General features: G+C 35.5%; 2 protein-coding genes and 1 long non-coding RNA gene across 7 annotated transcripts; 1 reads left to right on the forward strand and 2 right to left on the reverse strand.

Moving 5' to 3' along the window:
* Positions 1 to 328: 328 nt before the first annotated feature.
* On the reverse strand, positions 329 to 7387 carry LOC141598962 (uncharacterized). Of its 4 annotated transcripts, none has more exons than XM_074418800.1 (12): positions 7202 to 7387; positions 6865 to 6963; positions 6692 to 6776; positions 6214 to 6283; positions 5407 to 5467; positions 5185 to 5238; positions 3879 to 4035; positions 3699 to 3795; positions 3435 to 3544; positions 2384 to 2490; positions 804 to 914; positions 329 to 688 (listed from the first exon to the last, which is right to left on the reverse strand). In XM_074418800.1, the coding sequence occupies exons 1-12, from the start codon at positions 7295 to 7297 to the stop codon at positions 572 to 574; spliced, it is 1164 nt and encodes a 387-aa protein (XP_074274901.1). In that variant the 5' UTR covers positions 7298 to 7387; the 3' UTR covers positions 329 to 571. The 4 variants fall into 4 exon arrangements, with proteins under 4 accessions (XP_074274901.1, XP_074274900.1, XP_074274903.1 ...); XM_074418799.1 differs by having other exon boundaries at positions 3699 to 3807; XM_074418802.1 differs by having other exon boundaries at positions 6865 to 6959; positions 7202 to 7323.
* Positions 7388 to 14098: 6711 nt separating this feature from the next.
* Positions 14099 to 17051, reverse strand: LOC141598963 (uncharacterized). Its single transcript, XM_074418803.1, has 2 exons — positions 15670 to 17051; positions 14099 to 15401 (listed from the first exon to the last, which is right to left on the reverse strand). Exons 1-2 carry the CDS (start codon positions 16824 to 16826, stop codon positions 14402 to 14404), a joined length of 2157 nt encoding a protein of 718 aa, XP_074274904.1. The 5' UTR covers positions 16827 to 17051; the 3' UTR covers positions 14099 to 14401.
* A 3658-nt stretch (positions 17052 to 20709) lies between these two features.
* LOC141602390 (uncharacterized) lies at positions 20710 to 23916 on the forward strand. Of its 2 annotated transcripts, XR_012524425.1 has the most exons (4): positions 20710 to 20902; positions 21006 to 21043; positions 21431 to 21513; positions 23581 to 23916. It is a non-coding gene; the product is annotated as an uncharacterized LOC141602390 (long non-coding RNA). The 2 variants fall into 2 exon arrangements; XR_012524424.1 differs by having other exon boundaries at positions 20710 to 21043.
* The last annotated feature ends 1009 nt before the right edge of the window (positions 23917 to 24925 follow it).

A 24925-nucleotide genomic window follows, 5' to 3' on the forward strand; every position in this document is an offset into this window, starting at 1 on the left:
ATGAACTTGACCGATTGAATGCATATATACAGGGAGGTTACTAGATGATGACGATAGTGACATTTTATTATGTCGGTCTGAAAATTCTGGACTATCTTTGAAGTTGTTATTCCTAATGGTGTATGAATATACTCACCTGTTGGCTGTTTGGCATTTAATAAGTACTTATACGCTGATTTTTTTTTTAGAATGAGAGAGTATGTGATGGAGTTGCTGGAATATAAATGACATTTTCACTTGCTTAGCAGGTAGCCGGTCTACCTATTCTAGTACAAGGGAAGGGGTGTGAAAGTTGAGTATATTGGTAGTTAAAATAGAGTGTGGAGTATTTTAAGAAGCACTCCAATAGTTTGGAGTATTATTATTAAATAATCCAAATTATTATATTTCCTTCATACAAAATTAGGACAAAATCCATGAACAAAAATAGTTTTCTGGTGTCAAGAGACCGATATCTGTATAGAACGATTAACCAATGAGGACAACCCCGTATATACAAATGAAATGTTTCACACAAAATCCTATTAAATTTATGGTCGAAAGAATTGTGGTATCACTCGTGTCAGTGAGTTTACATACCGAGCGTTCTCCTAATCTCTGTAGACGATATGTCCATGCGGAATTTATCAGCTGGTATCGGGATAAACATGTCCTTGAGAATTTCAGGAATGTCAATATCTTCGAGAACCTGGAGAAAAGTAACAAGGCAAATCTCGTTTCAGAGTATACAATTTGCAACAAGAAAATGTGAAACACTACAATCGACAACTCAACCACATCACAACCATGAGAATGAGAATTACCTTGAAAACACCTTCGACATTTCGACCACCAACGACAAAAACACACCCTGTGCTCTTGCATTTGAGAAGTGCTTCTACCATCCTCTCATAACTTCCATCATAATATTTTGGCTGTGGAATATCAGTTAATATAGTAAATGCATTTACGAATTTCATCCATCATATGAATAAGAAGAGGAAATTTCAGACCGAAAATCTGCCTTTACTGTTCTATCAGAAAACTTTGCACTGAAAAAGCGTTAGAAGATCGAAAATAGTTACAGCAAGATTGTGCTCTCTAGCATTAAAAATTTAAAATCTTGCCGACATTGTTATGCTTTCGAGGACCTAAATCTTGTGTCTATTAAACTTAAATCTTGAGAGAGCATGACCGATTGGAGAACCCAGCCAAACAACCAACTAGATACCTGGTTCCAGTCCTGGGGATTAGGAACGAATTTTTACAGGTTCCTTTATTAGTTCATAGACAAGCATATATAAAAGCAACAAGGACGGTAAAATCTTGCAAACAGAGCAGACAAGATCTGGAACCCAATTACATATACCAAAGCGGAAGTAAACACGTTAGTAACAGAGCCTCCATCAACATGTCTAAGAGGTACTTTTACAATCTATACAAAAATTATGATATTAGGATGACACTAGTTCTAGATAATTGTACATCAGAGTATTTCAAAATTCAAAGTGCTCCTTAATTTAGACGTAACCTATGTTACTCCAACACGGCTATCACTTTATTTGGTGTCATATTTATGTCCGAGTGTCAAGTATCTCACCCGGATAGTCAGATTCTGTGACACAATTTGATCTTCCTAGTTTTATTCCGCAATTTCAGTCACATAACCGCATATAACCTCGAGGAAGCCTTTTAAGATTTTGTCAATACTCCAATCATAGTTCACAAATCACTGGTTAACATTTGAACAAAAAACTTTTAGAATAGATGAGGGTACATGTGCACAAACTTAAGTATGATGGTGTAGCTATATTTCGCTTAAGGACCTGGGGTACAAACTACAAAATTACAAAAAAAAAAAAAGTCATCTTTTAGAAGGTTTTCACCAATATTCTGGGTAATGATACCATATCGTATCAAAAACTACAATATGTTTTATAAATGAAACCAATATATTTTGAGATAACTTATTCATCTATGGTTTGACATTAAAAAAGAAATTAACGGGTCTACAAAACCAAATTAAAAACTAAAACAACGTATTATCTTCTTTCAAATATAAAAAAAATTACGGATAATTTAATTGAAATATTTTTCTTTTTTTCACAAAGAAATTTAATTTTAAGACATAAAAATTGAATTGGAATACTTTCTTTTTTTGCCATTCATGGAAACTTCAAGAATAGAATGATCAGTGGAATATTACAAAAAGAGATATTATGCATATAGGACAAAACCGGTACGAAATTCCAAACAGATGCATGTTTATTCACCTCTTGCTGATATACATCAGGAAAAGAAAAAAAAAAGCAACAGATAAAACAAAAGCTCAGAAGTCGGAACAATCAAAGCAAAAGTGATTGCTATTAAAAACTAATTTTGGATGTATGGCATGAGAACATACATTTATAAGCCGCACCACCGTATCAACACCAACTACAAAGGCGCTGCCAGGAAATAGTTCCGCCTTCTTATAATAGAAGGGTTGAGTTGACACTATAACCGTCTTACCTGTCATCAAAACATAAATTATCAAAACCACAGTAACAAGCAAGACGGGATTCACAAGCATCTGAAAAATGTACCAAAGCGTTACAAAAGCAGCAGCGCAAAAAAAAAAAAAAAAAAAAAAACAGAGACGTTGGGATATGGAGGAATATGAATATTCTAAAAAAAAGCAAAAAAGGACAAACAGTGCTAACATTTGAAAAAGAACTGCAAGTCAGTTACATTCATCATGAAGAGTCGAGTTGCAATATGACATTCCTAACAAATGCACGATTTTTTTGTAGAGTAGTTCTAGGGTAAGACTGCCTCATATAGTATGAGACCGCTATCAATGATGCCAACTCGGCATAGAAATCCTTCCCCCCTCCCCTTTCTATTTTATTTATAGACACCACAATAGTTTAATCCTCGTTTTTTATGGAACTGGACAGCTAATGGGACGCGAGACTCTTGTCTTTAATCTTCAAACCTTATCCCACCAACGGACCACCGGCATGCCAACAATCATGGTCGGCAGTGCCGGCGATCTCCCCTACGGCAATATGCCACATTCTCTTCAATTTTCCTCAACCCCCATATTATTAAACTCCCTCCCTAGCCTTAATCAGTTGACCATGGTCTAGGGCCAGCGTCATTGGTCATGCACGGACGAATGCACGACGCTGACCATGGTGCCATGGGCGGGGGAGGTGAGGATAGAAGGGGGGAAGGTTTTGAATGGTTATGCAAAGAGGCAACGTAAAAGCGGGGGCCGGTGGAGTTGTCGGTTTGGGTTTTTGTGGTGTGCATAAATAAAAAAGCAAAGGGAGGGGGAAGGAATTTTTTAATGCTGAGTTGGCAATCTTGGCATCATTAATGGTGGTTTCATATTATGAGGCAGTCTCACATTAGAACTACTCGTAAAGATTTTATGATGGAAAAAGAAGTGAGCACTAATCGAGGCTTACCAACTTTCTCAAATTGCTTTACCCGCTCCTTGATCTGAGATATTGTTAGAGGTGGCTTATCAGCATTGATCACTGATAGCTCAAAGCATGGATACCCATCACCCAAAACACTACAACAAACAACAAACTTATGATCAAAAGACTAAGTTAGCATAATTTAATTATTTAACAGAAAATTAAACTCCACGATTCATTTACAAATTCTTGTGAAACAAGATAAAACCAAGAACACTAGCATCCAAAAAAAAAACTATGTTGCCCTACTTGATTGCAATTTCCATGAGTTGAAGATGACCTTCATGTAAGGGATTGAAGGACCCGGGCAGTACTACCCTTCTGTCAGAAGTCGATGCCTGTGTTACTGTGAAATTACCTGTGAGCATGAATGACAAAAAAAGGTAACATTTCCAGAACTCGAAAATTTAGGTTACCAATCTTCCATACCACTTGAAGAGGCATACACCTTGAAAGCTATTTCCCCATCCAAAAGCTGTTCTAGTTCCTCATCCTCGCTGAATATCCTTTCGGTGTCCGCAGAAAAATCTGATTCATTCGTTCGGAAAGCAAAGTCTATGGGAACTTTGCTTGCATTGGCAATAGCCTACCATCACAGAAAAGGGTTCAATGCAAATCAAGCATTTAAAACTTTCAAAATGCTATAGAATAGACTGCCAATAACACAGAAACAAGAACTTAACGCCAATTAAAGGAGTAGGGTACTTTCAAATACAAATTCCAACAAAGGATGTAGGACCTTCATAAAGATAATAATACAGACTTCCAAACATCAATAAAACTACAAGGTTTAATCAATCAAACTACAGGTCTACAGCACACAGGTCATAGATGGCAGTTGGATATACATTGTTGGACATCTTGCTACTCTGATTGCACCCTTACACGCTGCCATAATTCGCACCATGCCACAATTTAAACCGTGACATTGCTTGTAAAATACTATTCCGAGCTTGGTTCTCTTCTTAATTCATACTCCTCCTATCCATTCAAGACTACCCACCTTCTAGGTTGGGTATATCCACACCAAACTGCCGATTCCATTTTTAGAAAACCAATGTCCAAACTATCCGAATAAAATACCTTATATTATAAAGAATCTCGTCCAAAACAACACCAGATTTTCCTTGTTACTTGATTTATTTAGTAAATTGGTCATTATACATGCCACTTAATCACCTTTATAACAATTTATTATTGTTCTTAAGCTTTGTGCAATGACATCATGGGTAGTTTGGAATGGATGGAGAGAGTAGTAGTAGTAGTAGTAGTAGTAGTAGTACTATAGCAGAAGGTAGCATGAACTTCAACATATTTCCCAAATATAGCTGTTGATCAGCCAATTGCATTGCCCACAAAATCTAGGTCATTCACTTGTAAATGCCCAAGGATCCGGACATAGGCACAACACTACATTCAAGACACCACTGACGATGTTGGAGTATATACCAATATATAATATTTTTAAAGGCCCGACTCCCGAGTACTTAGTACAGATATTTTGGATCCATACACAGAACACTCCGTGACATGACACTCTTTACAAGTTAGAGAAACCTAGAACGTAATGAAGAGATATATTTACGTTAATGATAGCATATTAGCATGTAGATTCTGGTGTACACTTAAAGGAAACTCCAAGAAACAAATATGCAGGGAAGAATTCTCAGGGCAGTTTTCAGCATCATAAGAATGAGTGAGGTCAACAATATATATATCAATCCTGAGAGTGCACCTGGAGTACATATTGACTTGATAGGATCTCCTCTTCCTCACGGGTGCGCGTTCCCTGAACAAATGAGGAAAACATTTGAGAAACAGCGTAAGATAACTGCATTACATCAATATAGAAAACAACCAAATAATTACTACAAGACAATCAACCTATAAAAGGGAAATCTTTAAGTGAAATTCACTTCTCCACGAGGTACCTGAATACAAACAACCGAAAGCATACCTTAGACAAGGTGACAGTAGAATTCCAAAGTCGATCTGATGTTCGTGTTGACAAGTGAAACCTGAAATGTAACATACGAACAAGGGCAAGTTCTTATCACAATCACTAAACTTACGCAGAGAGAAATGGACCCGAGTTCATGGGACAAGAAAGATATTTATCAACTAAAACGAATTTGAAGACATAGCTAACAATCCTAACATTTCTCTTCGTGACCTCATTCAGCTGCTTAAAGTAAAAGAAGAGTAAGTTATTGCTAGTGCTTTGGCTATGTAATGCAATGAAACAATGCAAAATAACCTTTACTCTACTTTGTTTTATTGTGAAGTAGAAATCATTCAATGCAATTCTGGACACAATTATGATTATATGTCACACGGAACTCGACTCTCTGTATTGTTAGATTTAAGGTTGCGTGGAGCCGACCACTTTACCCTACCATAGGTGGAAGCATCTGTGGCATTGTGGTAATGTTAGTTGTTGATGTATGATGCTGGCCTTCCATGGCTATCAGCCTATCATAACTCGAGTTTAACATCACATCATTCTCTCCATGAAAAAAAAAAATTACCCTTGCTACTTTCATAGTGTAACCCAAGGCATTAACTTACTGCCTAAGGAATAAGGATCCTCCTTTCCCTATTGGAAATGAACAAAACGAGTAAACTCCATGTAACTCACATAGTCACACAGCATAATTCGCTCTTACCAGCACCATACATCGCACAACGAACAAAAACACTACATCACTGATCAGAATTGTGGAGTCAATAACTCAAAATATAGCCAGTTTGAAAGCCATAATACCTGTGATCCCCCAGTTTCGAACGATTAGTAGCCAAAGCACCCGTCACACCAACACCAAGAACAGGACTGCCTATAAAACAATTTCACCTTTTTAGGTAGAAGTGAATAATGATAACTCCAGGTAGACAGAAACTCCTAAAATCAAAATATGATGTTTTCTATTGCCCACAATATTCAATCCAACATTGCCCCAACCCTATAGGAGTGGGATGTAATGATGTACGCAACCTTAACCCTGTGTCACCCACAAAGGTTGTTTCCCAGTAACCCAAAATGAAATTTTCGTCAATAATTTGCATAGAACGCCTACTATTTCCCATCGAGTTTAATGAGTCATTTTGCTTTATTCCATCGTAATCACTAACCAAAAAATAACTGCCACTTGGCTCCATTCAAATTGAAACCGCATAATCAACCGTAACACGAAAAAATTACATCAAAAACATTAATAACAAATGATTAGAGAAAAATAGTTCACCTGGTTTCGAAATTTTTAACGCACGATTATAAGCAACAAGGGCCATATCTTCAGAAGTTTGCTGACTAGCAAATTGAGCCGGTATCTAAAAATCAACCATAACCCCATTAAACCCACAAATACCCATCAATCAAAATTGCATAAATTAAAGATTCATGGCAAAAAGATTCAACCTTTCCCAACAATTGAATCATGGACATTCTAGAGTAAGGTACAAGAGCTTCAAGAACAGTGTTAGAAGCACCTGGAACTGAAGTTAACCATCCAACTGCCTAAATTCATACAATTAATCAACAATTAATCATTATGATCAGTGTTTAATAGCATCATATGTGAATAATTAATTACTCCATCATTATTCTCGTTTAAGACGGGCATATTAGTCTAAAACAATTCACCCGGTTTCGAAATTTGACCGTTTTAAGCGTAAGACGGATATACCCGTCTTAGGAGAGATCAACTGAGGGAAGTAAAGGGAAAAGGGGAAGGGAGAGTATAGAGAAGTATTACGTAAGAGGCGGCGCCGGCGACGTAGATGACAGCTTGAGTGGGAGTAGAGTGAATGGCTTCGATCAATGGTTTCATCATTGTCAAACTTTCCGTCATTCTTTCGATTTTTTGTATGTTTGTTGCTCTATTTTTTTTTCTTTTTTTTTTTTCTTTTTTAGAGTTTCTTGACTTTCATTTTGCTCACTCTTCACTCCTCCCTCCCATAGGGGTGGTAATTGACTGACTAATCGGGTCATTTGGATCCGTTATGGGTAGGATGGTAACTTGGTAAGGCGCTGATGAGTTCTGAACTTCTGATCAGTGGTAAATTAAGGTCATGTTCTTCTAGGACTAAAATTATTTGAACAAAACTGATTTGAACTAAAGTGAAATAATAACCGTAACAATGTTGAATTAATTTGAAACTAGTTTAGATCTCGCGCAATGAATGCGCGGTATTTATAGAATTTTTTATTTTTGTATTAATTAATTAGGTTAGACCCCGTGCATTAAATGCACGGTTTATAAGGTTTTTTTTTATTTATACTAAATTAGATATATAATAGTGGTATCTCATTAGTTGTTCATTTTTCTCATCCTTGCATTTTGCTTTGGGAAATGAAAAGTCTAAACTGAAAATTATTTAAAAGAATTGAGTAGCATGTTGAAATGTAATTTTGTAAATAATATTTTTTTTGTACCGCAAAGTTAATGATTCCAATTTATAATTTTTCTCATTTTTTTTTTGTCTCGAATAATTAAAACGGTTTATAATTTTGTTATATACGTAGTATGAGTCAAGTCATTTTCAAATAATAGAATCAGTAAAATATTTAGTAGATCATAGTTTGATACAATTTTTTTATTAAAATATTTTAATTAAAGGATTAGAGTTTAGACTTTAGTCAAAAAATTATAATTTGATGAAATATTTATTTTAATGAAAAGATAATAAGTTAATGAAATAAATTATTATAATTATTAGTTACCTTATTTAGTTAATTTATACATAATTGTTATTAGCTACCTTATTTAGAAAAATGCTTTTTGGAGGGAAAATTTGTGAGGATGCCTATTCATTTAGTAAATAGGGGATGAAAAGAATAATCTTAACTGAACTTATAATAACTAAAATTAGCTCCAAAAAAATAGGACCTAAGTTGGATTATCATTGTGTGTCATTTATAATTTATAGGTAACAAGTCGGGTTGGTTCAGTTCGGATAGTCTCATGTTACCATTTACAAACATACATATATTATATTGTTAGATGAATTATGCCGGTCAACTCTGTATCAGTTTGAGATCAACCTCTTATGAAAATGTTGTATATAAAAGACAGTTTGAGATCAACCTATTATGAAGATGTTACCTATTATGAAGATGTTGTATATCAGTATATGAAAGACTTTGTTTTTAGGACTTAAAGTTACCCTCTTTATAAATTCATAACAGTTTAGAAAAGTTAAACTCCTATAAATTCAGTTCATCTCCCATAAATATAGTTCAGTTACGAATAGTTAAGCTCACTTCATATCTATTCTCCTATAAAGCCCCGTTCTTTTGGATTGGAACTGACTGAACTAAACTGAACTGAATCGAACTGAACTAAACTTATAAGAACTAAAATTAAGTCCAAAAGAACAAAGCCTGAATTAAACACCTATAAATTTAATTCAAGTCCTATAAATTCAGTTCCTATAAATTTAGTGCACTTCAATTCAACAAAATTAAGATTAAAAGTATAGGGCTTCACTATATTTAAAAAAAAAAAAGGAAAAAAAGGAAAATGCAAATGAGATTTGATACAAAGGGGCTGTGAAAGGTTTATCAATAATGGGTTAGCTTACAGGACATTTGTGTTGTCACTTACTCACTTGTGCCATGTCTTGCCAAGCCCAAAAATGTTTGGAAATAGTCAAAAGGCTTTGTTTGGTGTGTGCCAAAGGCGCTTTTCTGGCCTAGAAAATACTTTGTGAATAAATTGTTCTGGTGGATCTGAGATTCCGAGCCTAAATTTATTGACGTACATGAATGTATTAAAGTTGTCACAAGTTTAAGTGTTTGAAGTAAGGTGGTTCGAGCGATCCCAATTCCCAGCAAAGTTTTTTACAGTATTTTCTGCTATTAAAATCCGCCTTGATTTAGTTTGTCAAACGAAAACTTCTAAATTACTTGAGTAGTTGAGTATTGAAATGAAATTTAAAATTTACGTCGTGATTTCTCATTAAGTATATCTAATAAAAAAACATCCCCTTATCTTAATTGGCATAATTGCAGTAGTTTAAAAATCCTTGCCTATCGCTGAACTCTTTTCTTGTTAGCAAAATTTCCATGGATCAGTTTCATTTTGCAGCTGTTAGAGAGCATTCAAGCATGATTTGTAGCCGTAAGATGCATTTCAAGGGTCGAGTTCGAATGGCACGGCCGGTTGCTAATTTGAAGACCATATCTTTTGTCGAGCAATTTGTTTTTGTTTGCAAGTACACTGGGATGGTGGCAAGGACGATGGCAGCGATCAAGAGGAGTAAAAGAAAGGACGCCCACTTAATCCAATTCGATGCTCATTATCAATCACCATTCAAAAGACGTAGGCTTTCATCTTCCGTTTTGTCCGTTTCTAAGTTAAGCCAAGTTTGTTGGATATCTAATAGTTTTGGGGTCTCCAATGCTCCACCGTTTGTATTGTAGCTAGTTTATGTAATCAAATACTATGTAATCTCGTTTTATTTTATACTAGTTAATCATTGTCAAAAAAAAAATATTTTTACCTCTCCGGGGCAAGTGGCCCAAAAACGATTACTTGCAACTTTAAAGTCATCTCACCATCAACATTGATAAGAAAAATGTTTATAAATATCACTAATTCTTATTTGAGACAGACTATTCCGCCTGAAACTTTTAGACGGGCACCGGGCTTTATATAACCATTTTATAGTAAAATATGACCCTTTTAAATTGAATCACATTTTTATTGTAAAATATTACTATTTAAACTGGGTCACATTTAGTTGTAAACGGATCATACATTGTCCGTATGAAGACTTCCGACAAAAATTGTTATTTGAAAGGAGACCTTATGTATAAAAATTAGTATAAGCAAGTTTTTTTTGACAAATCAAACTATGAAAACAAGATGGGATATGTCTTCCATCATTTTCAAAGTATTTTGAAACAAAAAAATGACAATTTTTTATGCTTTTCTAGCATCCATTAGTATCACAAATACTTTTTCCGCTACCCTAACTCGAAATCCTGGCTCCACCACCGCATGTAAGCACATGATGATGGCATAGGAATATAGGATGCATAGATCGAGAATGCAAAACAGAAATGTGAAGTGTGAAGCATGATATGGCGCAACTGCCCAAGGAGTTGTGAGACACGAATAGCATTATTGCTTTGGAAAGCACATGCATATCACAAATTCTCATTATAGACGGACACTATCCGTCTATATGTATAGACGGATATCATTTCCCCTCACAAAATACCCATTTGGCATAAAGTGGGAAGCACATGGAGGATGCCCCACCTTGTTCCCCTTATCCATTTTATTAGAGGTCTTTACCCGTCTGTTCGCCCCACCCGTCTATACCAAGACCTATTGCATGCATATATGTTGATAAGATGATGAGATGAATTTGTTACGTTCATGAATTTTATCTTCTAAATTTGCAATCATAATTGTGACTCAAAGCTTTGAAAATTGCACACATTTTTGCAACTTGATTCATCACCTCTTTGGAGTTTGGAGTCTTGCCATTCGTTATCTTCATAGATTACATTATTCTACTAGGCATTGCTTTTTCAAGGTTCTCCTAGTGTCAATAATGTGTCATGCTGTGTGCCTGTGTAGTGGATTTTCCATGATGATTTACTCTTGGTTTTTCAAGATTATTAATAGATTATTGCGCAAAAACGTCTTGCTTTATAGGATTCGAATCGAATCGAATCAACTTATAGGATCGAATCGAATCAACTTACTGATGATTTGAACTGAACTTACACGATCCGAATTTAAATTAACTTAAATTAATTTAACTTAAGTATTATTATTAATTATTATTATTATTATTTTGTTATTGTTATTGTTATTGTTATTGTTATTGTTATTATTATTGTTATTGTTATTGTTGTTGTTGTTGTTGTTGTTGTTGTTGTTGTTGTTGTTGTTGTTGTTGTTGTTGTTGTTGTTATTGCTTTTATTGAGATTAAACAAAAAAAATTACAAGAAATTAGTGGGCAGCCAAGAGAGAACATTGATAAGAAAATATAGTCTAAAACACAAGGTAAGATAATAACATTTTTCCGCTTTATATATATTAGTTTGTTCATACATTATACTATGGTTACATTAAGACAAAAAATAATGAGAAGAGTGATAATTTTGTTTTAAAAATAATAATGTATATATGTATCGAATAATTAATAATGTCAAATATTTTTGCATCGGTTTTAAAAATAATACTCTGTATATTGGATCTGAACTTATAGGATCTCGAATCGAATCAATCGAATCAACTTATAAGATCTCGAATCGAATCGAACTTATAGGATCTGAACTGAACTTATAGGATCTGAAGTGAACTTAAATTAAGTGACTGTAAGTCCAAAAGAACAGAGTCTAAGGCTCCGTTTGGCACGACACTTCAGGTAACTTATTTGACCAAAGTAGCTTATTTGACCAAAATTTCAGCTACCTGATTTTTTTGCAAGTGTTTGGCAAGTAGCTTATTTGGTCAAATAAGGTACTTGAAATGAAATGCTACCTCAAGTAAAGATTTGAGAAATCGTGACTGAAATGACTTATTTTCCATTTTGTACCCCTTTATTCTATAATATTAAATAATTTTCATATCCTTTTACGTCATTTTACCAAAATCATTACCTTTTCAAATTTAGTTTGCCAAACACATTTTTATATAATCGATTCTTATCATTTCTCCTAATTTTCAACTACCTTATCGATTCTTTTTCGGGTTTCGATTAGGCTTTTTAGTTTTAAATTTACCTTTTGCGGGTTAAAATTTACATTTTCGGGTAGTTTTTGCCAAAAGATGCTTCTAATAGTTGCTTCATAACTTATAAGACTATAACGACTCCGTGGACCGTAGCGTTCCATCATCCTCCCATCGCCGCCTCTTTATCTACCCTTAATGTCTCTGTCGATCGTTTGTTTTAGCCTTTATTTCCCCATAACAATGACTCGAGTTCACCATCATCCACTTCATTTTTTTTTTTCAAAAGTAAAGTGTTCGATTGTCCGAAAAACGCCATCCATGAAAAATCAAAGCCACATTTAATTGCTACGAAGTAACCTAAGTAAGTCATCATAAAACATACATAAACAACGTGCCCTACAAAATGTATAGACAAAGCTTCAACAGTCAACAACAAATTAGACTTGTTTAAGAATGTCTCAAAATAAAACAAGCAAAGATTAAGAATTCCATCAAATCAAAGGTGAAAACACAATTAGCACATAGCACTTCCAAGTTCCAACCCAACCCCCTGTTAGTGGTAATATTTATTCCACAAATTCTTGTTTAAGATGGACATATCCGTCTTAAACAATAAAATGGGTCCAATAGTCGGACAAGACAAACAAACAAAATGCCTAGGGAGTGGGAAACTCTTGTGACTTGTCCCATCTACCTACATGGGGTAGTATTTGACCCATTTTAAACTTAAAACGAATATGACCGTCTTAAGGAAGGCCAAATGTACTATTTGTTTAGATTAGATTGGATTGTCTATCATATTGCTACTCCTTTGTAAATAATCAATCATGTTGAGAACCTGGAAGATATTGAGGTGCCGACATATGTAGGGCTGGCTATCCGTGCAATAATTAGACGTATCAAACTACACAACACCCATTTGTGTGTATGACTTGACTTCTTGTTATTTCTATTATGCAACTGTATCTGTATGTATGGAGATAAAGGTTAAATGTCACAATCCAGACGTTGCAAATAAAGCAGGTCGTACCTGTCCAGGTTCACCTATATATGGTAATCTTAATCTATCGCTCCAACTTGAACACGACTCAATTACATATAAACCAAATTAACATGTTAATCGATTCATGAATTAACCGGGGCAAAGTTTATCCCCACAACAAAATCTCAACCTCAGGTACTCGCCAAATAACTAAATGTAAACAGCAGATCAGCGATGAAAGACGGCCGGAAAAGAAAATAAAACAGCAATTATGCACGAAAGATCATTATTGTGAAGCGGATCCAACTCCCAAAGATAATACTTCGTAAATAGGATGGTTTAGATCCGTTAGTCGACAACAAACAGTCGTAACTACCCAAATTTCCCAAGAAGCATACATGTTAGTTAGCTAAGCAACCATAGAAGACTAATATTAAACGAAATAGTTCATTTAATCAGCTACCAATCAATGACTCTGACAGCAAATGTTAGCTACCAAACATCCTCCATATCATGAACAAAACTTGAACAAGATAGACATTTCCCATAATTGTTCAAGACTTATGTTGTCAACACGACAACAAGTACTCGCCAAGACGCCAATTAATAGACGAAAATGGCAGATCCCATATACGAGTAAAAGACAATGGAAAAGGCAGAGAAAACAACAATTATGTCCAGGTTACTGGTTTAAACTTTGAAGCATCCTCACTATCTCACATAGGTCACGGTAAGTACAAATTTCAGTAAAAGACGGTTATAAGAACCTTGATCAACAATAAAACAGTTGCGGAAACACATAGAAGGTCACGGAAAACACGTAGAAGGATACATGTTAGCTAAGTCACCAGAAAAGACTTGAATATTAAGACAAGTTGTTAATTAATTAGCGCCGAATAAGGTCTCTGACAGCAAATGTTAAACTACCACACAGTCCAAGTCATGAACAAAACCTGAACAACACACTCACCCCTTAACTGACTTAATCCCCTTGCTAATTAATTAATATACACAGTATCCATGAATCCGCGTTACCACGAGACAAGCACAACACGGACGTATGAACTTTTACAAATGAAAGCTGTTCACTTCTATATACTTATGAATAATAATGGATCTGTGAGATAACAACAATCCCCAAACAATTATTGCTTATATATGAAATACACACAAAGCACACCAATGCAGAATAAATAGGGCAAATATAAACTAAACATAATAAACATTAATGTATACCAAATGGTTGCTTCAAAATTGATTGAGAGTTTCGGATTTATTACTTGCCGTTGTCACTAGAAGGCTGAGAAGAACCATCTGGCATCATCATAGTGGGGCCACCTGACGTCCCACCCTGATATTGAGACGCTAGCGCAGGTTGCAGAGGTTGAGTATAGTAGATTTGAGACCGAGGGGGGTCCGCAAAATCATATGCGTAACCTGAAGCCGCCCCTGGATTAGGAGCAATGGATTGTGATGGGTGATGGGGCTGAGAATAGCCCATATATTGCTGTTGCTGTTGAGGCTGAGACTTAGGCGGAGGTTGCTGCTGATTCGAGACAACCTGAACCATGCCCCCGCCTGCTGCAGTGTTTGTTCTGTACATACCGGGACCAACTTCAGATTTCGGAGGTGGCATATTCATATTCACATTCATATTCCGCGCTTGATTATACGAAGGATTAGGCTGAGTTTGGGTACGGCTGGTAGTGACGGAAGTAGGACCTTCACCCCTATTCGGCTGCTGCTGCTGCTGCTGTTGCTGTTGCTGTGGCTGTTGCTGTTGGCCCGGCAAGCTGTAACCTTGAGCTTGCCCAGCTTGCACATAGTACACAGGATATTGTTGCTGCTGTTGCTGAAGATTCTGCTGCTGAGGTTGATACATGGGATAATAACCTTGCATGGGCACCGACCCCTGAGGATGATGTTGGACGTAATGTGCGCCAGGTGGCAGATATTGTTGCTGCGCTTGTTGCTGGGGTTGTTGCTGAGGTTGTTGATGTGTTTGCCCTTGTTGCTGTTGTTGATGTTGCTGTTGCTGAAGCAAGTGTAGTTGCTGCTGTTGATGATGTTGCTGTTGTTGCTGCTGCTGGTGTTGATGTTGCTGAAGCATATGTCGTTGATGTTGTTCGTATTGAGGATGGTACACATACCCTGAATCGGAAACTTGAACTTGCATACCTTGAGAAGGCCTATTACTTCCCGAAGATAACTGACTATTGGAATCTTGATACATCCCCGGCTTTTGCCGAGCATTTGCACTTGATAGACTATTGTCACTGCAAAACACCCACCAAAAACAAATTCACCTTCACAACATCCACTTACTATCGACATTCGACAATCAAGCTTCATCTAACTATCTAACCTAACCTAACCTAAACTATAATCTAATTAATTTCAGCTCGAATCAACGAAGAATACCAAATTACCAACAAAACATAAAAACAACAACAAACTACGATTACTCTAGTAAAAACAACTACAATTCCCTAGAATCCAAATCAGGAAACTACAATGAAACCGCGAAAGTATAAAAAAGAATACCTAGAAACCGAATCAGGAGACGGCAAATCACCCCCAGTTTGCTGGTTTTGCCCCATCATCTGCTGCTGCTGCTGTTGTTGCTGACCTTGACCTTGACCTGTCACCTGCTGTTGCTTCCTATATCCATGATCTGATCTATCATCTTCCGAATAATTCCGATTCCCAAACTCACCACCACCACCACCACCTCCTCCTCCACCAGCCGCCATCATAGCAACACTAGGCGACGAAGAAATCGCAACAAACCCGTCTTCACCCTGCTTATTCAATTGAATTCCACCACCGCCGCCGCCGCCGCCGCCCATACCCAACTGAGCAAACTGTTCCTCAATTCCACTCCTCTGATCAACAAACCTACCATTTCCATCATCAACATGAACCCTAATCGGAGCCAAATTCAAAAAACTCGGCTGAGACGAAGTCGACCCAAACGACGACGTCGTTTCAACCATCGGCGAATCCGGCACCGATTGCAAATCATTCGTACTCTTATTATTAATATTATTAATATTAATATTACTACTCGGATTAACAAACTCAACCTCCTGATCCAACCCAAGCAAATTACTAATCGAACCGGGTTCCGAAAACCCACGCTGTAACTCCGCCGCAGAATTCAACGCGTTTAAAAACCAATCCTCAGACCGGTTCGACCCGTCAAGTATCGGACCCATAGACTGAGTCGAGTCTAAAGACGGGGATGGAAATAGAAATAACCGGATCCGACCGGATTTAGATTTCAAAGCGGAAAGGCGGTCGTATTCGTCGATCATATTATCGAGATCTTCGTCGGTAGAGACGGTGATGAGAGAATCGAGATCTTCGTGCGGGAGTTGGTATTTTAAGGTGAAGGGGTGTTGGTGGTGGTGTTGATGTGGTAAGGGGGAGTTGATGAGGGTTTTGGAGAGGCGAGAGAGGAGGTCGGGAAGAGTGGAGGTGCGAGGGATGACGACCATGCGCGTGTCGCCTCCGACGTAACAGAGGGATTTGTCGTGTGGACGGGGGATTATGTGGCCGCCGTAGCTGCACATGAGTCGGAGTTTGGTGGTGGGTTGGAGGGGGTCGAGGTCGGCGCGGGAACGTGGGGAGTCTGTGGAGTCCGGGTATGTGGTGGTGGGTACGGTGGTGGTTTGGGTGGGTGGGAGAGGTGGGTCCATGGTTTGGGTGGGGGTGGGAGTGTGGGTGGGGGAAGAGAGAAGGAGAAGGAGTGGTGGTTACGGGTCTTGGTAAGAAATGATGGGATGTCCACAGTTTCCCACGAGTATGATGACAGTGGTCTGACTCTAAAGTCTCTCTAGTATGGGATTGGGGGGCGTACTCTTCCCACTTTCCAAGTGGATTATGAGTTGTGACTTTGTGATTTCATACAACTAAATTAGATTTAGATTATTATTTTGGGTTGGAAACTCCGTATTTTTACTCTTTTTTTCACTCGCACTTTTATTTTGTGCTCTTTGTTTTCTCTTCGTTTTTTTAAAATGACCACTAAACTAAAAGAATAAGAGTTGGTAATAATTTTTCCGCTCAATTGATTGACAAATATGGTGGGTCCACATTATAATTATGACTTTTAATTTACGTAGTTGCTCATTCATTAACGGGTTTTTACTCTTTCATTGACTTTTTTTTCATTATTTTCCATTTTTCCATAGTATGTCGTTTGCCTAATTCTCTCTAGTTCTCTCTAATTCTCTCCCTCACAAAATTAATCAAACCCGTCAAATTACACAATTTGTTAGACGCATCACTATTCGATAATTAACCAAGGAAATTTGTAAGACTCTCGTAGCTTCTACCAACATTGAGTACCCGTGCAATGTCTAAAATTGCATTTTTCTTTTATGTTCGTAGAAGCTCATCTTGATGTTATTCATTGTTGAAGCAAATGGTTTGGCTACCCCAGATCTTATTGCTACTCGGCTATTTTATGATACTGATAATTTTTTGAAGTTTGTAAATGATTGCCGTCAAATTGGACGGCGCTGAAAATTAGGAGAGTATCGAGATGACTATAAGGTGGTCGTACTAAGGAGGTCGTCAAGACCAACCGGTGTAGTACGGGGCGGCGTCGACGGTTGTGGATGGTGACTGGCGGGTCGGGCATTAGTGCGATGCGCGTCGTCGGTCAAGGGAAGTGATGGAAGAAGGTGGTGGTTGGCGGCTAGCTAAGGTCGGGAAGGGTCGTGGCAAGGTGGTGGCAGGAGTGGGAGACGGTGAAATTCAAGGAGAATTAAATATAGAGAGAGAAATTGAAAATTGGGGAGTTGAAATAAAAGAGGTAAAATGGTCATTTTCGTCCATGAAAGAGTAAAAACCGTCCATGAATGAGCATCACCCTTAATTTATTGACTAAAGATTGCATCCACTGAATAAAATATTACAATCAGAATAAAATATTACACTCAAATCAAATGGCAACTAAAAAATATGCTTAACACTACCATTATTTACGCTTAATATACCCGTAGTATACTAATTTGGTTTTTTAAGTTGGTGGTTGGAGTTAATAAAGTTTCAATTTTATTTGCTTTTTTTTAAGCTAACTAATCCTTATTAATATGTGTTGTTCGTAATAAAGGATAAGGAGTAAGAATCAATAATTCTAATTTTTTCTATTAAAAATAAAAGAAAAAAAGAATATACGGGTAAATAGTATTTTTAATTGTTTGTAAATCGTCCTTCTAGATGTGTCGTATACTGTTTATATATGTTTCCGTTATGAGGTCAATATGCGCTTTATAATAACAGAGTATTGACCCTATATTAGATTAAATTATTCCATCATAGTCAACTATCGTTACTTTTAATAATAAAAAATCTAAAAGTCATTTGAATAGTAAACCTTTTTTTTACTCCCTCCATCCACTATATTTTTTCCTCTTTCCCAAAATGGATTATTCAGGTTTTCTTTTCTCTTTCCTTATTTGGAAAGCTTTTATTAATATTATACTCTTACCTCTTTCCAATCACCAAACTCCACCATATCCTTTATTAATATTTAATCCTAATTATTTCTCCCTCTCTCCAATAACCAAACCTCATCCATATCTTTTATTATTATTTAATTCTAATTATTTATACCTCTATCCAAACACCAAACCCACCCACATTCCCACCCTTAATTCATGTGCCCACAAGAAAGGGGAAGAATATAGTGGATAGGAGAGAGTATAATTTTACGTAATTTATTTTCGCAATACGTTTTTTACTCATCTCAGTACATTTTACCTAATACTTTCCATTTGTTACCCTTTACTCCTTTGACCTCGAAAATACACAAAATCAATTTATCCCAATTTTTCACCATCTAACTTCTCAAATAAATCAATTACTTCAATAATAAGTGAAAATTTAAACATAGGAAACATATTTAATCAATCTTAATTTTCAATCATTCAACAAATTGATTTTTTCCCCATAATTCAATAATTGATTGTTCGTCAGAGTCTTATACAATTTTCGATTAATTAGGGTTTTGCGGTGGTTGGAAGTGGTACGCTAGTGGTTGGCCGCCACGATGACATGGGAGTGCGCCCCTGGCGATGACCGCAGGTGGTCGACGGAGACAGGTGCTTGAGGAAAATGTATGGGAGGAAGTCCTGGTCAGGTTGTGCGTGGACCAGTGGTTGGCGCCGGTAGTGATGATGTTGGCGGTAATGTTTAGTACGTGGACACATGGTGGTGGTGGTGGTGTAATGGTGTTGGTAGTGTATTTTTGTTATCAAGAAGATTGACGTAGCAGTGAAGTTGTACTGTATTTTTCTTCTTTTTTTCTTCCGATGTAGTACGTAGTACATTTATTCGTAAACTTTATTTACGTAATATTGGAAAAATAATTTAGCAAAGCAGTAAATATGTTTGTAAAAATAATTTATCAATGGAATAATACATAATTTCATATGTTTGTCAACATAATTTAGCAATGTACTACGGAGTACATGAGAGGGAAAATGTGTGGGTGAAATTAGAGAGAGTGTGTAGATTAGAGAAGGAAAATGTGAGGAGAAAATGAGAGGGGTATGATTGTCAACTGTGTACTGAAATGAGTAAAATGTGTACTGCGAAAATCAGCATCCTAATTTTACTAATATTATAATCAGTACATTACAACATACTATTATAACTACAACTCATTTATGTAATTTTTTTTAATTTTTACAAACTCAATTAATTTAACCCTCACAAATGTCGTGCTTTAGCACGAGATCTCAACTAGTAAGATATGAAGGAAGTACTCCATTCAATTCGCTATTTTCTTCCCCTTTGACGTGGGCACATATTAAGGGTGGTAGTATCATTATATATATAAAAGAATCTTGTATTTTTGCTGACGTGGCGCAATGTGGAATGAGTATTATGCTCTACAAGCTCTCTCAATCAATCTCACAAAATCAGTTTTTTTGAGCCAATCCCGTGTAAAATAGTAGCCATGTCAGCCTCCTATAATTAAACGTGTAAAGCTATCTGACAATTAATTAAACATTACAATAAATGTTTGTGAAACAACCCATTAATTACAAACAAGTGTAAACGAGTTTTACAAGACCATTGCCTCAACCAACAGCCAATTAAACAACCATTGCCTCAACCAACAACCAATCACGCTCTTCCCAAAACTCTAATCTTTATGTACGGAGTAATTATCAATTTTGCTCAACCTGCCACCCAATCAATTTGTCTTCCAAAAGACCATTTACTTTCTCAATGTTGCTCGAAAATTTCAACCCATCAACCTCTTTTTTCTCCTCTTTCGTCTTCTAATTTCTGTAAAAACCCATTCATCATTGCATTTTTCATTCGTCAAATTTCAATCTAAAAACAAGAATGAAGATAAGAAGATTGGAGGCATTGAACATTTATTTGAAGATTCAGAGGTACGTGCATTATTTTTTCTTTTCAGCTTTTAATAGATGGTTTTATATTTGAAATTTATTATTGAGTATATTTGAATTTTTTTTTTCCATTTATGTTTATATCAGTTTTTTATTCACTAATGGTAACATAACTATGATTCACTAATGTTTATTGAAAGTGGTAAAGAGTTGTCATTTTCCTTTACGTTTTTAAAGCCAACTTGAACAGATGTAGTGAATAATGACTGGTCATGAAAAAACTTTGTAGAAAATTGAAGCTCTAGCCAACTTATTGCCTTCGTTTCCATAAAGGTAGGACAAAAATAATTCAAAGCCAAACTTCATTACCATTCCCTGGATTTGTTACTTTTACCAATTATGTAAGTATCATACATGCCATAATTCTTCTCTTCTAAAATCATTTATAACATTTTTGGTTGCAACTAATCAACTATGTGTGGCCTTCGTTCTCATCACTTGCAGGTCTAAATTACCCCACTTGAATTTCCATGTAGCAGCAGGTAATTTAAAACTTTGGAAGCTTCTTTTGTCTCCTTATAATATTTACTTTTTCTATCCTAAACATATTCAATAGCTGCAGGTATTTTACAACTTTGGAGAACTCAACTGTTTATGTTTTTATTATATAGCCCATTATTTGTAGTTGTTTCCTTTTAACACTTTCAATTATACAACGTGTTTATCATACTCCATCCTATTTAGTACTTCCTCCATTCTTATATGATCTACCCATTTGTTGAATATATGAGTGGTATATTTTAATCAAATGGGTTGATATATGAGAATGGAGGAAGTATTTACTACGGAGTATATATTTTCCTTTTTTTGGTATTAGTGGCATGGTGTTTTTTGTCGTCTAAAATTATTATCTTATTTTTTTTGTTCAGAAGGGAAGAGAAAGAAAATCATGAATATGAGGGAGTAAATGTTACTGCTACATCCCATGATACGGAGTCTCCTTGATGCTGAAGTATGTCATGAATAATTCCATTCTTTTTTTTACTTTTTTTTTCAATTATCAATCACATGGTCAGCCTGAAACTTGATTCACTATTTAGGTTTGTTAGTTTTCAATAATGTTATTCGTATTTCTTTATTCAGTAAAATAAATGAGTAAACAACCGCTCTTTACAAACAAAACACGATTAAAACTTAGGCAAAAACATAGTGAGTCTGAAACTTTATTCAGTTTTTAGATTTGTTATTTTTCAATAATGAGTTAATCTGATTTCTTTATTCAGTAGAATAAATGAGCAAAATACGAGTAAAAAAAGCTCTTTACAAACAAACCACGATTAAAACTCGGGCAAAAACATAATCAGTTGCTACGAATTTTTTATTAGTGCTTCTTATCAGTTTGTCCATATCAGAGTGTCTATATTTCTTACTTTTCTTCATATACTTTGTTAGTCTAAAACTACAATCAATTTTTAGATTTGTTAATTTTCAATGAGTTATTCCGATTTCTACATAATCAAGAATACAAAGACACACTAAGCAATTAATGAACAATGGCCAACATTGGGGGAAACATAATAAAAGCAAAGAAAAGTAGCATTAATGATGATTTACCAGGAAAAACAAAAGAGCGATCCAACGAGCGGAGGGCGTATAAATTTGAAGCACAGTCCCAGTCATCGGCAAGTTTCTCTGTAAAAACATCTCAGAATTTGAAATGCAATAATTAATGGTAGAGAATAACTTTAGACATCAAAGCCTCAAAGTCTAACTAGGGACATTAACCGTCAATATCATGTCAGCCAGACCACCGAATAACAGAATCAAGTTACAGGTCGAGTAATGTAGCTTAAAGACCACCACCTCAGTTTAAGAGTCATAGTAGTAATGATTCAGAAATTACAATGAAGTAAATCATGGTGAGGTTACTGACAATATTAGTTGCAATACCATAATAAGCAAGACGCTCACAGTATTAAGTTGTCTCATTTACCTATAATGAAGTGACATGCTTTCCAGGTTCCAGTTTTCCTCTTGAGGACAGGATTCCCTCAGATATTGGAAGATCCATCTTCAGTACATTGGTAACCATTAACCTTCACAATACATGAGACAAATATTAGCATTAGTTAATGGATTACTCCATTCCATTGAACATGGCCAATGTAGCAACTAGCAACAAACATCAGTTGTACGACAAAGGAAAAAGTTTACAGAATAAGAGAGGATATACGGGTTTCCATTAGATAGTACACTACATCAGTTCTTTAACTAGGTCGCCATCAAATTTAGTCATAATAACCATTACCTCATAAAATTCAGAAAACAAAACATAAGAAACCATATTCGAAAACGTCATTGGAAAACTAAGTAACATACCTAAAACCCTTACGGAAAACTAATAAGCTAACACGTTGCCGGAAGGAAAATAACCGTAACGAAAACTAATAAGCTAACAGGTTGCGGGAAAGAAAATAACCTTCGACGTTGGATCTCAAGCTCAGTTTCTCCAGCACCGCCAATGAATCCTTGGCGGTCACTTACTCTCTTGTAATTGGGATCAATTAAAATAAAGAGTATTTTCAATGACAAATATTGGAGTTCAAATATAAAATGAACAATATGCTAATACACAACATTGATTTTCCAAGCAAATTGATAGCTAAACTCTTAGTGACTTATTAAGGAGCTTTGTGAGAGTAAATACTAAATCACTCATATCAATCATCAGAGGCATAATCAAAACCTAAAACAACACCGTCTAATGCAAGATCAATAAAATCATCAAATTGCATTACATAATCCTCCCATAATTCTACGGTTAAACAAAATCAACATCAAATCATGCCGAAATTAAAACCTAATTTACGAATAATTAACTGAATCATCGAAAAATCTATAAAATTATCGAAGTACAGCAAACAATCATCACATAATTCAAATAAAAAAGGTGAATAAATAAGCATCACTTACCCATTCATTGCATGTCACAAAATTTCATCTCTTCTCATTTGTAACTTCAACCACATACTCTATCTGCAACTCTTTGTGAATAATCTGATAATTTTTGCAATTTCAGGATCAAAATGGTTTCGGTTTCAGCAGCCATTTCGACGGTTATAAGTGCAATTTCATATATCTGAAAAAGGAGGTTATAAGTGCAATTTCATATATCTGTAAAAAGAAGGATGATGGTGAGTACGATCGAGATGATCAACGACGGTGTTTGGATCGGAGTTGGATCGTTGATGATGTCAGCGATAAAAATGAGGATTTTTTTTGGTTAAAGGGTTTAAAATGAGGATGGGGTATTGGGAATTTGGGAGTGTCGTGTTATGGCCTATGGCTATGGGTGTGAATGTGTGATACAAATCACCCGTGTATTTGCATGTTATTTTGTATATTAAACTTTGATTTCTTTCCCAATACTGTATTTAGTTTTCTTAATTTTAATCATTTATAATTAAAACATCTTAATATTCTCAATTTTGAAGTATATAATTCGCTTATCTAACTCTTTCTTAAACGGTCTAATGTCCTTTATCATATTCCTCGAGTTGAGATCAACCAAATACTGCAAAATAGGAGTAAGAACATTTGAAATTAGTTCATTTTTCATTCCTTAAAACATTAAATGATTTTGCTCAAAACACATCAAAATTTATTTGAACGTGTATTTAATTGCTTTAGCTAAGATAAGGACTAACTATTAAAATTTTCGTTTAAGTTATCATAATTTTTATTCTTAACATTTTTAAAAAAAGTTAACGTATGTAATAGATAAGATATCTTATGATCTAACAAATATAATTCATCATCTTCTTACAAAAAAAAGAAGAACACAACCTCGTGATTTTTCACGGGTGTAACACTAGTTATATTGATAAAGAACATATGCGGAGTTATGTGATAGGAGAGAGAAATGAATAATTAGGAGTTAAATAATGAATTGTGGACCACAAACATTAAAGTAAATAATAAAATAGGAGTAAAAAAATTGAGTGGGGTTTGGTGATAGGGGAGATGGATGAATAAAATAAGAGTCAAAGTTTACCAAAAATAAAAAGGGAAATAAAACCTGAATAATTTGTTTTAGGAAATAGGGAAAAATATAGATAATTCGAGGGAGTATATTTTAATTAAAGACCGAGAAGCGAAAACCCTTCACTTATTTCCTGGCAGGGAAAAAAAAATTAAGCAACATTAATTGCAATTAATTCAGCAAATAAACAAATACTCCCTCCTATTCATAATAACTCTCCCCCTTTCCTTTTTCATCTATTCATATAACTCTCCCCCTTTCCTTATTTAGTAAAATTTTATACCTCACCCCACAACTATACCCCACAATACTCATACTTTATCTTATTTTAATCACCTTACCCCACAACAATACTTATTTTAATCATCTTACCCCACAATAA

This window comes from Silene latifolia, chromosome 9 (genome assembly GCF_048544455.1).
Source record: "Silene latifolia isolate original U9 population chromosome 9, ASM4854445v1, whole genome shotgun sequence".
Classification (NCBI taxonomy): domain Eukaryota; kingdom Viridiplantae; phylum Streptophyta; class Magnoliopsida; order Caryophyllales; family Caryophyllaceae; genus Silene; species Silene latifolia.

Excerpts from the sequence above, each read along its gene's own strand:
- LOC141598962 (XM_074418799.1), bottom strand. The coding sequence starts at position 7,297 with ATGACGGAAAGTTTGACAATGATGAAACCATTGATCGAAGCCATTCAC. Across the intron at positions 6,284-6,691 it reads GTTAAAAATTTCGAAACCAG|GCAGTCCTGTTCTTGGTGTT; the intron begins GTGAACTATTTT and ends ATTGTTTTATAG. Across the intron at positions 689-803 it reads ATGTCGAAGGTGTTTTCAAG|GTTCTCGAAGATATTGACAT; the intron begins GTAATTCTCATT and ends ACTTTTCTCCAG.
- LOC141598963 (XM_074418803.1), bottom strand. The coding sequence starts at position 16,826 with ATGGACCCACCTCTCCCACCCACCCAAACCACCACCGTACCCACCACC. Across the intron at positions 15,402-15,669 it reads TCTCCTGATTCGGTTTCTAG|TGACAATAGTCTATCAAGTG; the intron begins GTATTCTTTTTT and ends GGTGTTTTGCAG.